Source organism: Periophthalmus magnuspinnatus, chromosome 21 (assembly GCF_009829125.3).
Source record: "Periophthalmus magnuspinnatus isolate fPerMag1 chromosome 21, fPerMag1.2.pri, whole genome shotgun sequence".
NCBI classification, from domain to species: Eukaryota; Metazoa; Chordata; class Actinopteri; order Gobiiformes; family Gobiidae; genus Periophthalmus; species Periophthalmus magnuspinnatus.
Genome location: NC_047146.1, coordinates 16,991,386 through 17,006,623, shown reverse-complemented (window position 1 = coordinate 17,006,623; position 15,238 = coordinate 16,991,386). Strand labels below are relative to the sequence as shown.

General features: G+C 39.1%; 1 protein-coding gene across 1 annotated transcript in view; it reads left to right on the top strand.

The window, feature by feature from the left end:
* The window catches only part of ttn.2 (titin, tandem duplicate 2), a 191,715-nt gene that overhangs the window by 46,047 nt on the left and 130,430 nt on the right, over window positions 1–15,238 (top strand). Inside the window, 25 exon segments of the mRNA XM_055230344.1 lie at window positions 40–318; window positions 512–799; window positions 892–1,170; window positions 1,281–1,562; window positions 1,641–1,919; window positions 2,014–2,292; window positions 2,383–2,661; window positions 2,760–3,047; window positions 3,116–3,394; window positions 3,481–3,762; window positions 3,864–4,142; window positions 4,215–4,493; window positions 4,572–4,850; window positions 4,957–5,244; window positions 5,346–5,624; window positions 5,903–6,184; window positions 7,021–7,299; window positions 7,380–7,658; window positions 7,756–8,034; window positions 8,293–8,580; window positions 9,756–10,034; window positions 11,282–11,563; window positions 12,784–13,062; window positions 13,389–13,676; window positions 14,928–15,215. Coding sequence (XP_055086319.1) covers window positions 40–318; window positions 512–799; window positions 892–1,170; window positions 1,281–1,562; window positions 1,641–1,919; window positions 2,014–2,292; window positions 2,383–2,661; window positions 2,760–3,047; window positions 3,116–3,394; window positions 3,481–3,762; window positions 3,864–4,142; window positions 4,215–4,493; window positions 4,572–4,850; window positions 4,957–5,244; window positions 5,346–5,624; window positions 5,903–6,184; window positions 7,021–7,299; window positions 7,380–7,658; window positions 7,756–8,034; window positions 8,293–8,580; window positions 9,756–10,034; window positions 11,282–11,563; window positions 12,784–13,062; window positions 13,389–13,676; window positions 14,928–15,215 — 7,041 coding nt within the window.

The following is a 15,238-nucleotide window of genomic DNA, read 5'->3' as shown; positions in this document are numbered from 1 at the left end:
CTGAATGTCTTTTGTAAATTTCAAATTATTTTATCTCAGAACCAGCTAGAATTCTAGAATCTGCCGAGTCCATCAGCGTCACAGCAGGAGACTCAGCCACACTGGAGTGCTCAATTTCAGGAAGCCCAGAACTGAAAGTGAAATGGTTCAAAGATGGCAAAGAGATGATAAGTGGGCGTAAATATAAGATGACTGTAAAGGACAATGTTGCCACCATGAAGATCCTTGCTGCAGAAAAAGGAGACACTTCAGAATACAAAATGGAGGTGTCTAATAAAGTTGGCAAAGACCAGTGCACATGCTCAGTCACTGTGTTAGGTTAGAATACTTTTTTTTTTTACACTTTTAAATGAATATGGATGTTGTTACTATTTCTAAAGGTATTTGACCCTAGCATTCATTCCACATTTATCTAAGTTAGAAATGCTTATATAGGAATAATAATTTGTATTATATGTTATGTTTAGTATGTATTTTATAGCTGCATTCACTTTTTTTTATTAATGCCTAGATCGGATTATGCCGCCAAATTTCACCAAATCTCTTAAAAGAGTTGATGCAAACATTGGCAACAATGTTGCAATGGATTGCAAAGTGTCTGGCTCTCAGCCAATGACCATATCCTGGTTCAAAGATGACAAGGAAATTACGCCTGGATCAAAATTTCAGTCTGAATTTGTGGAAAACACAGCAACACTCAGAATAGTCCACTTGGAAAAGTCTGACTCTGGAGTGTACAAATGTAAAGCCACAAATTCAGCTGGCTTCAAGGAAACCAGTGGCACACTTTATTGCAAAGGTTATAAATACTTGACTCTTTTGTTAGTTCATGTAGAAATCCAGTGCTCTGACGTTAACATGAAATGCTTATATTGTTTTTATGGCATCCAGAACCTCCAGTGTTCACTATAAAACCAGAAAACCAAGATGTTATACCTGGAAGCACTATTTCACTCCAAGCAACCTTCACGGGAACAGCTCCACTGGCTGTAAAGTGGTTCAAAGAGGAAAAGGAGATTGTATCTGGTGGTTCTTATTTTATAAAGAAAGATGCCTCCGCCACTTCTCTGGAGATTTCATCTGTTAAACCAAATGACTCAGCCAAGTACACATGCCAAGTATCCAATGATGCTGGAAAAGTGGATTGCACAGCAGTGCTTTTTGTGAAAGGTGTCTGTATTGCAGAACTGAACATAATGTCATGTCATTCATGCAGCATGATATTCTAACTTGATGTCTTATCTTTCTTCTTTCATCTTAAATCTTAACCTCTTTCTTAGAACCTCCAATATTTGTGAGGAAACTGGAGACAACCAAACTTATTACCAGTGGAAACTCTACAAAGCTGGAATGCAAAGTGACAGGCAGCCCTGTTATTAGTTTTAAATGGTTCAAGGATGAGATGGAGATCAGCCCTGGACCTAAATATACAACGACGATGAGTGATTTAATGTCTTCTTTGGAAATTGTTGACTGCAAGGTGGAGGAGAGTGGGGAATTTGTGTGTGTGGCCACTAATGAGGCTGGTAGTGACCGCACCAGCAGCACAGTCACTGTGAAAGGTTAGTTTAGGGTTAACTGCTTAAACATTAGTCGCATAACTGTTAGCCACAATAATTGTATTACTATGCTTCTTATAGAACCACCAGGTTTCATTCGTAGTTTGGAACCCAAAGATGTGGTAAAAGGCTCTGAGATGATACTGGAGGGAGAAGTCTCTGGATCAGGCCCTTTCACTGTGTGCTTTTTTAAGAATTCAAAGCCGGTTAGAAATGACAAGAGACACAGAATTACAGTCCAAGATGGCCTGGTAGCTCTGCAGGTGCTCGCTGTAGAAACAGGAGACGTTGGCTCCTATCAGTGTACTGTAGAAAATGAAGTTGGCAAAGCTTCATGTGATTGCCAAGTTACACTCAAAGGTGGGTTTTAGTTTATTACCATAAGGCTCAGCGGTATAAAGGGTCTAACTGCTGAATAACTTATTACATTCTGACTTAATTTGTGTCCTTGCAGAACCACCAACTTTTGTCCGTAAACTGGAGAATCTCAGCTCTTTAGTTGGTAGTGAGGTGTCTATGCAGTGCTCTGTAAAGGGTTCTGAGCCCATTTCTGTGATGTGGCTAAAAGATAACCATGAATTAAAAGAGTCTGAAAATATTCATCTTACTTTTGAAAATGGGATTGCTCTACTACACATCACCAATCTTCAAAGCCAAAATGAGGGTAAATTCTCTTGTCAGGCACAGAATCAGGCAGGAAGCCAGACATGCTCTGCTGTGTTAACTGTCAAAGGTTGGTTAAATCGTACATTCTATATTTCTGCTGCCTTGAGTGCGTGGCTTTGGATGGAGACTTGAGTTGACTGCTGTATTTTAATCTTAGAACCTGCAAAGATAACAGAGGAAGCTAAGTCCATCAGTGTGACTCAGGGAGATCCAGCCACACTTGAGGTCAGATTCTCTGGCACAAAACCACTGAAGGCACGGTGGCTGAAGTCGGGCAAAGAGCTGACCTCGGGAGCAAGATATAAAATCCACAGCACTGACACCAGCTCAGTTCTGAAAGTCATGAGAACAGAAAAGAGTGACAGTGGAGACTATAGTTTTGAGATTTCAAATGATGCAGGTCACAGCTCTTGTGAGGCCACTTTGACTATTTTAGGTCAGTGCCCATTTATTGTAGCAATACTTAATAATAATTAATTAATTAATAATTATATATATCTCTATTTACTTAACTTTTCATGTTCCCCATGTTAGATCAAATTATCCCACCATCATTTACGAGAAAACTGAAGCCGATTGAAGGTATCAAAGGATCCTTTGCTCATTTGGAGTGCCTTGTCTCTGGGTCTTTGCCTATTACCATACAGTGGTACAAAGATGACACTGAGGTCAAACCAGGAGAAAGTCATAAAATTACATTCTTTGAGAATGTGGCCTTTTTGGAAATTTCCGATCTTGACTCTAAAGCCGGTGGGAACTACACCTGCATTGCTAAGAACAAAGCTGGGACTGTTCAGTGTTCGGCTAGCTTGTTTGTGAAAGGTCTGTACATAGATTTGATCCAAAGATTAAGTAAGAATTGCACTATTAAAATGATTATTTTCTCATAGAACCACCAACCATTCTTGAAAAGCCTGAATCTCTAGATGTTTTGCCTGGCTCAAAAGTTCAGTTTAATATCCTGGTCTCTGGAACACCACCACTAACCATCAAGTGGTTTAAGAATAACAAAGAAATAGTATCCAGTCTAGACTGTAATGTGGTGAAGGACAACACATCCAGTTCTCTGGAGCTGTTCTTTGCCAAAACATCAGACTCTGGAGAGTATGTCTGTGAAGTACAGAATGATGTTGGATTGACATCCTGCCAGGCAACTCTGTTTGTTAAAGGTCTTCACCCATAACATATGTTTCAGTATTATCTCTATTTGTTCAGATGCATCAAGTGCTTATTGTTATTGTATGCTGTTTCGCAGAGCCTCCCAAATTCACTCGTACCCCAGGTCGCTTGTCTGTGGTTCGCCCTGGCCAAAGTAAAGTGTTTGAGTGTCAGGTGACTGGCACACCTGAAATCGACATCTACTGGTTCAAAGAGGGCTCTGAAATCAGCCAGAGTAATAGGTACAAGATGGCCTTTGTTAACTTTGTAGCCACTTTGGAGATCTCTGGGACTGACATGAAAGACAGTGGCCTATACTACTGTGAGGCGCGTAATGAGGCAGGGAGTGAGAGCTGCAGTATGGAGCTCAAGGTTAAAGGTTAGTCACTTCATTGAAGTCATTTAACTTCTAAATCTGTCTGTAACCATTACATGCAGATCTAGTCATAAAATTGTCTTGGTCTGTCTGTCTTGTCTCAGAACCACCTAGTTTTATTAAGGACTTGGTTCCAGCTGACGTTGTGAAAGGGTCCACTGCTGGTTTTCAATGCCAGGTTGCTGGAACTCCACCTTTTCAGGTCACATGGCACAAAGACTCGAAAGAGATGAAACCTAGTTCAAAACATGGCTTTTCTCTCACAAATGACATAATGGGTCTCGAAGTGCACAAATGTGACTCTATAGATATTGGGGAATACCAGTGTACTGTTTCTAATGAAGTGGGAAGTTGTACTTGTAAGACTACACTTAATCTCAAAGGTTTGTGTTAGACAAACATATACATTTTGTATTTTATCTTTAGTTTATTAATGTCATGTAATGGTTTTCCAGAACCACCCACATTTACCAAAAAGATTGAGAACACAACCACTGTCCTGGGTAAAATGGCCCAATTTCAGTGTGTTGTTGCTGGTTCTCCAACACTTTCTGTACAATGGCAAAAAGATGAAAACTGGATTTTGGATGATCCTAAAATAGAGAGGACTTTTCAGAACAATGTGGCCACTCTCAGAGTTGCCACTTGTGAAGCCAGCCATAGTGGGAGGTACACTTGCCAAGTGGTAAATGATGCTGGCCAGGACAAATGTGTTGCAAGCCTAACTGTACAAGGTATAGCTGAGAAAATTTGTTTATTTATTATTTTGTCTTTAGTTTATTGTTGAACTGTGGACATGATTTGCATTGTAGAGCCACCTAGAATCACAGAGAAACCAGAAGTGATAAAGGTGACAGTCGGAGATCCAGTGAGTATGGACTGCAAGGTAGAAGGCTCCCCAGAACTTAAAGTCAAATGGATGAAGGACGGAAAGGAGCTTCAGTCCATTAGGCAGCATAAGATCAGTTTTGAAAACAACTGTAGCAGCCTCAAGGTCTTGTCTGCACAGAAAGAGGACCAAGGAGAGTACGTGTTTGAAGTAGCTAATCACATCAGCAGCTGCACCTGTAAAGTCCAAGTGATTGTTCTAGGTTAGTGTAAAGAAAAATGTTTTTTATTGTCATAAGTCTTTCTTTACATTTTTTTGAAACTCATTTCAGTGATCTTTTTTATTATTATTATTTTTTTTTACAATAGATCAAGTAATCGCTCCAAGCTTCATTAAACCACTGGTAAACATGCAAGAGGTTTTGGGCTCTTTTGTACAGATATGTTGCAAGATATCTGGTTCCCTGCCCATTTCAGTGGAATGGCAAAAAGATGGAAGCAAAATCATGAGTGGTGTCAAACATAAACTCATTCAGCAAGACAATACAGTATCAGTTGAAATTGAGCAGCTAGAGAAAAGTGACGCAGGATCCTACACCTGCAAACTGACCAATGCTGCAGGAAGTTGTCAGTGCAGTGGCTCCCTCATGGTCAAAGGTTAGAAGTGGTTATTGAATGCAATGTCTTAATTAATATAAATATAATATCTTACAAGTAAAGGTGAGTATTTTTTTTAACTCCCTCCATCTTGTCTTCAGAGCCTCCAAGCTTTGTAACTCCACTTGAATCGCAAACAGCTCTCCCTAATGCCAAAGTTCGCTTCAAGGGCATTTTTAAAGGAACACCCCCTTTCACAGTGAAATGGTTCAAGGACGACAAAGAGCTCATGACTGGACCCATGTGTTTTACTGGCCTGGAGGCCCTCTCTTGTTTCTTAGAGCTCTACTCAGTGGGGGTCACCCAGAGTGGAGTTTACTCTTGCCAAGTCAGCAATGATGCTGGCTCTGCACGCTGCAGTGCAGACCTGACCGTCAAAGGTTGGATAAGCATTTGCAAACAAATCACTGTGGCTTTTCATTTTTCATTTGCTTCATTAGTTAAAAGTAATTTCATGGTGTTATAGTGGTGTTGTTGTCTGTTGTTTTTGTCAGTGTCTTTGTAGTACTCGCAACCATCAGATTCATCGCCTTTCTGTTTTTGCTGTTAAAACATTGTTGCCATCCCTTCATTGCCAGCTCACACACTCCTAACAATATTTGTTGTCTTGTCCTTTCTTGCTTTTGGCTTCTAATATATCTGTACTTTGGCTTTCCAGAACCACCAGAGTTTGTGCTGAAACTCCCCGCTAATAAATGCGTGAAGCAGGGCGAGTCGCTCCGTCTAGAGTGCAAAGTCAGTGGCACAGCACCCCTCACAGTGACCTGGTACAAGCACGACACCAGGCTCACGGACGGGAGAAACTACCGGACATCGTTTGCCAACTCGGTAGCAGTGCTCGAAATAGTGACGTCGAGCTTTGATGATGACGGAGTTTACACGTGTGAAGCGCAGAATGATGCTGGCAGTGTGAGCTGCAGCACCACTCTAACCGTTAAAGGTCAGCCTCACTGCTGTCTGTTTACACCCTGACCCTCTGATGCACTGGCTAGTACTGAGCTGTCACATCTAGGCACAACAAGCTGACATCTGTAACAGTACAACTAATGGCTTAACCCTCTAACTTCACCTTTTGACCATTCCCTAATACTTAAGCAGCGTAAACAGGCAGCTCTCATGTGTACGCTAAAATGTTTAAATTCAGTCATTCATTCCCTAAAATGTTTAAATTCATTTTGGCACATTTTAACTAATAATTACCACTTCATTATCCTAAATATTTTCCCTCAACACAAACTCCCATTTCAATCACACTAATCAACTGTCTTATCTAATGTTGATTATGATTTGTGATGTTGATAATGACTTTCTTCTCTTTCTCAACTTATCTCGCCCTATGTGAACTCATGTCAATCAACATACAAGGCCAATTATAAATACATTTTTTTTAAACTGTCCCTATAGGAGCACTAAAATATCACAAAAAGGCGCAAAATGTGCCAGCATATTTTACATTATAAAGTTTTCCAGCAAAACTGACCATACCTTTTGTAGTCAGTAGTTCTTTACATTTTAATGTATTCATTACAATTATTGATACCTCATGCCCAAAATATTTCAATTTAGTATAATGTAGATTTTCCACTATAATAGAAATACTGACTTAAGCAGTAATAGAAAAAAAATCTATATTAAATTACTACTAAATTATAGCTAATATTAAAATCTTCGTTTTTGTTTTGGCCTAATTGTTACAAGTGTCAGCTTGAAGATGTCACTCTTAGATTTTGCCTCTCTCTACAATGTGCCTTTGTAACATTGTTGATCTTTCTGTAGAGCCCCCACACTTTGTGAAAGTGCCCCTGCCCATTGAGGGTCTGAAGGGTAAGGATGTGAGTCTGTACTGCGAGCTGAGTGGTACAGCTCCGTTCCAGATCACCTGGCTCAAAGACAAAAAGCCTTTGATGGAGAGCAGGAAATACAAAATGCTGAGCGAGGGCAGCTCTGCAACTTTGCATGTGATCGGAATAGAGTCGTCAGATGCTGGCGAATATGACTGCAAAGCATCAAATAGTGTAGGAAGTGACACCTGCCAGACATCAGTTAAACTGAGAGGTCAGTACAAATTGGTGTATATCAGCTCAAAAGGTTAAATTACTTGCCACCTTGCTGATTTTGCCTTCTGCTCTCTTCAGAGCCTCCATCATTTGTGAAGAAACTGTCAAACATGACAGTAATTCTGGGAGAGGAGGTGAGCCTAGTGGCCACTGTTAAAGGCTCTGAGCCCATTACTGTGTCCTGGCTTAAGGACAAGGACATTCTCAGAGACAGTGACAACCAGAAACTCACCTTTGAGAACAACCAGGTCGCTCTTACAGTCTTTAAGGCCAGTGCATCCATGGCCGGCAAATACACCTGTCAACTCAGAAATGATGCTGGGAGTGTGGAGTGTTTCGCTAACTTGACTGTCCTAGGTTTGTAACCAAATAATTCTCTCTCTCTCTTGCAGTTCTTCTTCCTGTCTTTTGCAGGTATAATTCAAACATGCTCTGCTCCTTGTGTTGTTCCCAGAACCAGCTAAGATAGTGGATAAGCCTGATGCACTGAGTGTGACGGCTGGCGATATAGCCGCCCTAGAGGTCAAAGTGTGTGGAACCCCAGAACTCAAACCTAAATGGTTTAAGGATGGTGTTGAGTTGGCCTCTGGCAGAAAATACAAAATCTCATTTTCTCGGATGATTTCCTGCCTGAATGTGCTCTCTGCAGAGAAAGTGGATTCTGGAGAATATACTTTTGAGGTTATGAATGAGGTTGGGAAGGACCTCAGTAAAATTAATCTCACAGTTTTAGGTTGGTCCCTTCTTTTTTCCCCGTTTGTTGAGTAGGGCTGGGTATTGTTTGAAATTTTGACTTTTCAAGACAAAGTTTCCAAAAAAAAAAGAAAAAAAAAGTCTGTCACAGCAAACAATTTACTAACATCTTAAATGGATGTTTGGGCTTTTGTGGAGTGACCTAATTGGGTGATGATACCCAGCTCTATGGCCAATAGAGTAGTACCCTCACTTTTGCCTCAACCATATCCTAATGTACGATTTCCCTCCCACACAGACAAGCTCATTCCTCCCACCTTTTCGAGGAAGTTGAAGGACTGTAACATGGTGCTGGGAATAGCCGGAGAAATGGAATGTAAAGTGTCGGGCTCTTCACCGTTCACTATTACCTGGTATCACGATGGGGAAGAGATTCAGAGTGGGCCAAACTATGAGATTTCATTCACTGACAACAACTGCACCCTGAAAGTCCCAACACTTAAGCTGTCCGACTCTGGGGCATACAAATGCAAAGCTGTCAACAAGGCTGGCTCCTGTGAGACCACTGCCACACTGCTGGTGAAAGGTATGTCCCTTGGGCAGGGGACGTATAGTGCTGTCAGTCACTGTTGTGTACATGCATTAAGGATGTCCATAACCTTGACATGCACATTTGGTTGCAATTTATTCTACCATATAGTATTCTACTAGTACACAGTCACTTTCACACTTATGCTTAAACGTCCTATATTACACATAACTGCCTCTTGTGAGCTTTAAGCCATGTTATAATGCTGTTACCTCTTCATAAACATACCTGGAGTTGTGTTTTGTTTCATTCACACAAGTGTAAGTAATCCTGCAGTATTAGTCAGTCTGTATCTCCAAATCTCAAAATGCTCTGTTCCACCTTGTGATGTTATGAAGTGGTAGTTTTCATGTTAACAGCTACATTTTGCCTTCTATTTAGTAGAGATTGGCAGTTCTGGACTGAAATTATCCAAATGATTCTAGTGAAGGTGTATGGAGTTTAAAACACTGTGGAGAACTTTTTATTACCATATGACATCACAAGGTGGTGTTTGAGGGAAGAATTCAGCCTAAATACGAAGGGTTTGTGTGTTAAACATATGTGAATGAAACAAAACACAACTCCAGGTATGTTTGCGATAAGGACACAACATTATAACTTGGATCAGAAAATAGCATAATATGGGCTCTTTAATCTATTTCATGATGTGGACACATGGATAAAAGTGTTTTGTCACTCTACACATCAAACCATTTGCTTTTTACACTTTGTTACAGATTCAGATGCAAAAAATCTATAACATGTGATTGAAAGGCACAAACATGTAAAATAATTATGAGTTTTTAAAAATATCCATGTAACCAAGGCCTATGCTATAAAGTTGGAGTGTTCCCTCTTGAGGGACTATTTTTAATATCTTACGCAATTTACACGTTTGCGCCACTTGGTCAGCCATTGCAGTCTGACATTCCAAAGATCTACTACTGAATCTTTTACCGCTCACCTGTCTCCTTTTCTACATTACTCAAAAGTGTAAATGTACTATGTTTTATTGGTAGATTTGTCTCAGAAATTTAATGTAACTCGTTTAAGTTGGAGATAATGTTTCTGAGCTCAGATTCGTCCTCATAACCACCTCCCGATATAGAAGTGAAATCTCACTTGCCCCTCCCTTATTCTTGAGGCCTTGAAATCTGATATGTTTGCATGTTTAATCTTTTTATATTTAGAGCCTCCTTCCTTCGTGGTGCCGCCCCAGCCAGTGGAAGCCATGCCCGGCTCCACTGTCACTTTCTCAGCCATGGTGAAGGGCAGCTCTCCCCTCAAACTGAAATGGTTTAGAGGAACAAAGGAGATTGTTTCCGGGCACACTTGCAACATTTACCTAAAGGACAGCCAGGCCCTTTTGGAACTCTACAATGTGGACAAATCGCACGCCGGAGAATACACCTGCCAGATCAGCAATGAGGCAGGGTCCGAGAGCTGCCCAGTCAACCTCGTGGTCAAAGGTCAGTCATGCAATACCCAGACTTAAATGGAATTAAAAGTGACTTAAGATATTTAAAGTAATGATGTGGAATGTTTCTATTGCATTTTTTGCTAATAGGATTAATTGAAGATATTTATTAGCTAACTGATATGGAAAAGACACTCCATACACTTTACACTTCACACTGCATAGTTGTTTTGCAAGCACTTTTATGACCAAAGTTATTAAAACACTTTCACAAACTTGTACGTTAACTTTCACTTAACTATACACATACGATTTTAATTTTCACAAGCAATTTAAGAAACTTGTTGACCCAATTCCCTATCCAAAATTTTTTTAGTTTTCAGTTTAATTTATAATGAACATAATAAAAATAAAGTTGGTTTATTCAGATTTCTTTGTATTCTGAAAGATTATTGATAAATATTTTAGTCAAAGTTTAAGGCACTGCTTGTGACGGTTGTGTACATAAAACTGGATATTGCAGCTGAGTTAGCGAATATATTTCAAGGGCTGAGTGAATGACGGAAGGGACATTCCAGTCCACTTGACGGAGTAAAAAAAAGTTCCGTTTCAAACTGGCATATTTGTATGCAAACAAAAGGGAAACAAAAGGAAAAAAAAAATATAAACAGTAAACAAAAACATTGTACTGATAAAGAAAATCATTATTTAACTTATACATAGTTGAAATTAAGCTGTTGCTTGACTTAATTAAAGCCACAGTATATAACTTTTTAGCCAAAAAATAGGCAGCAATAAAAGCATGTTTTTTTTTTTTTTATTTGGTTGTGTTTGAATAACGTAGAAAAACACAGCTGTTTTTGTACGAGCTTGCATCTCCACAAACCTGACTATTATTTGGCCTAGTGTAGGGCCTCCCCCTGCTGGCTTCAATAGAATAGTTGATTATTTGTTTTATATATGTGATTTATATTTGTCATATATATATATATATATATATATATATATATATATATATATATATATATATATATATATATATATATATATATATATATATATATATATATATATATATTAAATGATTTCATAAAAAAAATTGCAAATAGTGTATAATGGGGAATACTTATCACCATTGATTTTGGTAGTGAGGTCGTTTCCATCATCTACCAATGTTCTGTAGGTTTTCAGCTACATTATGAATAGCTATAACTAGACACTAACTACTCACATATAATACACATATATGTAACCTTATATTATGCGTGAAATAACAAAACTTTTTGTCACGTCCATTAGAACCTGCAGCCTTCGTGAAGAGGCTGAAGGATGTGTCTGTGGAGAAGGGCAAGCCTCTGTCCCTGGAGTGCATCTACAGCGGGACCCCAAAGATCACGGTGAACTGGTACAAAGATGGTCAGCAGATCTTTGCCTCCTACAAGTACAACATCACCACCACAGAGAGCTCCTGCATCCTGGAGTGTCTCAGCACCGACGACAAGGAGGCTGCGGGCAAATACACCTGCGAAGTGTCCAATGACGCAGGAAAGGACACGTGTGAAGCCAATGTGTCCATCCTCGGTAAGTTTAGATGTGCGGTTATGTTGTATTTTTCTGTGTGTGAATTTACTTTCAAATTTCATGTAGCTTAAAAAGGGTTGAGGTAATTGAGATTTGTGCTGTTTAGTGCATGTGTTGCAATGCCTTAGGTAGACCAACAGATGTCAGTGTTCACAGTGACATCTGACAGCACACATATATTTCAATGGACACTACTTCAAATTCATATATTTGATTAAATTACTCAGTTATTGCTATTATATGTTAATAGTTTTTTGCTATGTTAATAGTTTTGGCAGTTTTAGTTTTAACTATATATATAATTACTTATATTTTATAGTTTTTAATGTAATGAGTATCTATTTTGAATTCCAGTATTAAATGATCAAATAAATAAATACATACATATAGTATTGTAACAAATATGTATAATTAAAAATACATTTATTTTATAACTCAATTTATATGCAGTACCTCTTTGCACCAGCAGAGGTCAATAAATGCTCTCTCAATGACTGCAACAATTATTCTATATTCTAAATCACATAACTATAGCTTTAGTTCGTTGTTTGTTTAAATGTGCAATATATTTATATTTGTTTATTGTGTATAATGCAAATTATGTATACACACACACATATATTTATTTATTGTTTGTTTGCTTTCTACCATGTTATAAAGCTGTTCCCTCACCAAAAAAAATGCCTACAAATTTTAGATGCCATCTATGCATATTTGAGTGTTTTAGCAATCTTTCTTGAGCCCTATTTGAACCCTCCTCACAGTTAGCTGTAAGATTTTGTTCAATGCTCAGCTCACAAGCCTACATCATCCATGCTCCCACACAGCAATTCTCCGCAAATATTCAAAAACATGATACACAACTGTATACAGCAACTTGACAAACTTGATGCAATGTGCAGTAGTTTCATTAGTGGATGCACATGTTTTGATAGTGCTCTGAAGGGGGAGTGGCTTAATGCAGCGAGCAAAGGGAGAGGAGACTCAGGTCAAAAATGAAAGTGAAACTTATAAAACATATTACAATACATTGTTTTTGGCACATGTTGTTTGCAACTCAAGTTTTTGATTTCATTTACCAGAGCAGCAGACTTAAATTCATTGCATGTTTATTTATTTATTTATTTATTTATTTTTAGTTTAATGACTATAAAACATTTCTATGATTCTTTTATTGTCCTAAGTACATAGAAAATGTATGCATGCTATTGTCCCTGCAGAGCCTCCGTACTTTGTGGAGAGCCTGGAGCCCATGGAGGTGACCAGTGGAGATGCAGTGTGCCTGAAGTGCCAGGTTGCAGGGACACCAGAGATCTCCGTGTCCTGGTTCAAGGCTGATGGCAAAGTGCGCTCCAGCCCCACCTGCAAACTGGAGTTCTCCAAAGGTGTGGCCTGCCTAAAGCTCAGCAAGGTCACCAAGCAGGACATCGGAGAGTACTCATGCAAAGCTGAGAACAAAATTGGCACCGCTTCCACTAGCTGCAAACTCAATGTACTAGGTGGGTATTCGAGCATGCAGTGATTTTCAAAGGTTTACTTAAAACTGTCAATCTTAAAAACTTTAAAACTGATATCTTGACTTGAGCAAAAGTTGACTGGATTTTTTTATTTGTTTACACATACAAAAATGTGTAGTTAGTATAAATCATCTAGGTAAACTCTGGCAAAAAAAAGTTTATTGAATCAGTAATCAGGTCTTCTGAAAAGGTACTCATTTCAAGAAAAATATTCCAATCAAGCAATTTTAAGTTATTTAAGAGTGATGTTATTTGCAGTGTATTTGGTCTTATAATTTGTGTAAATCCATGCGCAAATCCTTCTGCAGAGGCAAAAACTCCTCCAACATTCCCTAAAAAGATCACCAGCCTGCAGGAGACAGTGGGTCAGCCTGTCAGGTTTGAGTGTCGTGTGGCTGGCTCCTCTCCCATCGAGGTTTCCTGGATGAAGGATGGGGCAGCTCTAAAGCAGGGAGCAGGCTTATCTATGTCATACAATGATAACACGGCCACACTTCAGATCGACCACGGGGAGATGAGACACTGTGGAGAGTACACATGTGTGGCCACCAACAGTGTGGGCACAGCCTCCTGCAGAGCCAAACTCACTCTGCAAGGTTGGTCCAAATATATCAGCAGAACAAGCAATTTTCATATACAGTTAGCCAGAGCTTTTTCAGAATTTCCATTGCATAAAGATCTAAAGAGCCAATATTTCTGTACTTTCTGATCTAGTGATAGTGTTGTTTCCTCTTCAAAAACATACCTGGAGTTGTGTTTTGTGTCATTCACTAATTCATTAAGACACAAAGCCGGCATATTTCGCTGAGTTCTTCTCTCAAACTGAAAACACTCTGTTCCACCATGAAGTGCTCCACTCTGTTTTTAAAGTCCATACACGTTCACTAGAATCATTTGGAAAATTTCAGCTCTGGAGCTGCCAATTTCTATTGAACTAAATGTGAAAATTAGCTGTTCACTTAAATTACCTCTACATAACATGAGGTATAACAGATCATTCTGAGCTTTGGAGATGTAGACACATTAATAATGCAGGGTTACTCAAACGTGTGAATTAAACAAAACACAACTGCAGAAATGTTTTTGAGGTGGTAACAGCATTATATAAAATGTATTCATTTTGTGTAGTATAGGACCTTTAACATAACAAATTATAATGTTGTTTTCGGATCACATTATATAGTATTTCGATAAGAACTACTCAAAAGGAAATCCAAAAACATGCTTTTTAAATATAAGTGTGCGAAATATCTTATACTTTATGACTTATAAAGAATATATAGGGATAATTAATTTTTTTTTTTAACAAAGTGGGCCAGATTTCAGGAGCAGCAGGGTAATTGGGTATGAACCTGCTATTTTTTAAAGAATCTTGGCCTTAAAGCTACCATCTGTACTTAGATAGGTCGACCCCCCGTTGTACCCTCACATACCACCTCTAGATGCTATCTACATTACTGCTGTCTGATAGTGTGCCAGCTTTGGCCTGTCAGAAGAAGACCAAAGAGCAGTTGAGCATAAACAAAGGCCAGATAAGGGGAGAAAGGATGGAGAACAGGTTTCACATTTGCCATCTACTGGTAATCAAAATAAACTTGCAGATGGTAGCTTTAAAATGCACCAGAATACAGGAAAACTTACATGATTTGTTCAAATTATTTTTCTTGAAAGGGGCAGACTATTATGGAACTGTTGAAATACAATGGAAAGTCTGTGAAAATCTAGCTATTTGTATTGTCTTGAGCAAAAGTAGTTCTCTTCTTTCCTCTTGAATGTGTTTCTTATTATATTTGCATGTTCTGTCCTTTCCTTTGCCTTTTTCTCCACCTCTTTTGTAACCTCTGCAGAGCCACGCTACCCTCCAGTGTTTGACAGGAAGTTATTGCCCAAAGAGGCTACCGTGGGTGACAGTATTGAGCTGGAGTGTCACATGACCGGCTCCACCCCCATTAAAGTCACATGGTCCAAGGATCATAAAGATATCCGCACTGGGGGCAACTATAAGATCAGTTTTGAAGATAACACGGCTTGTCTGACCATTGTGAAGGCCGACAAGGGCGACACTGGCCGGTACTTCTGTCATGCCTCTAATGACATGGGAAAGGATTCTTGTTCGGCTGAAATCACAGTCAAAGGTATTGTTGTTGTGTTACGGGCT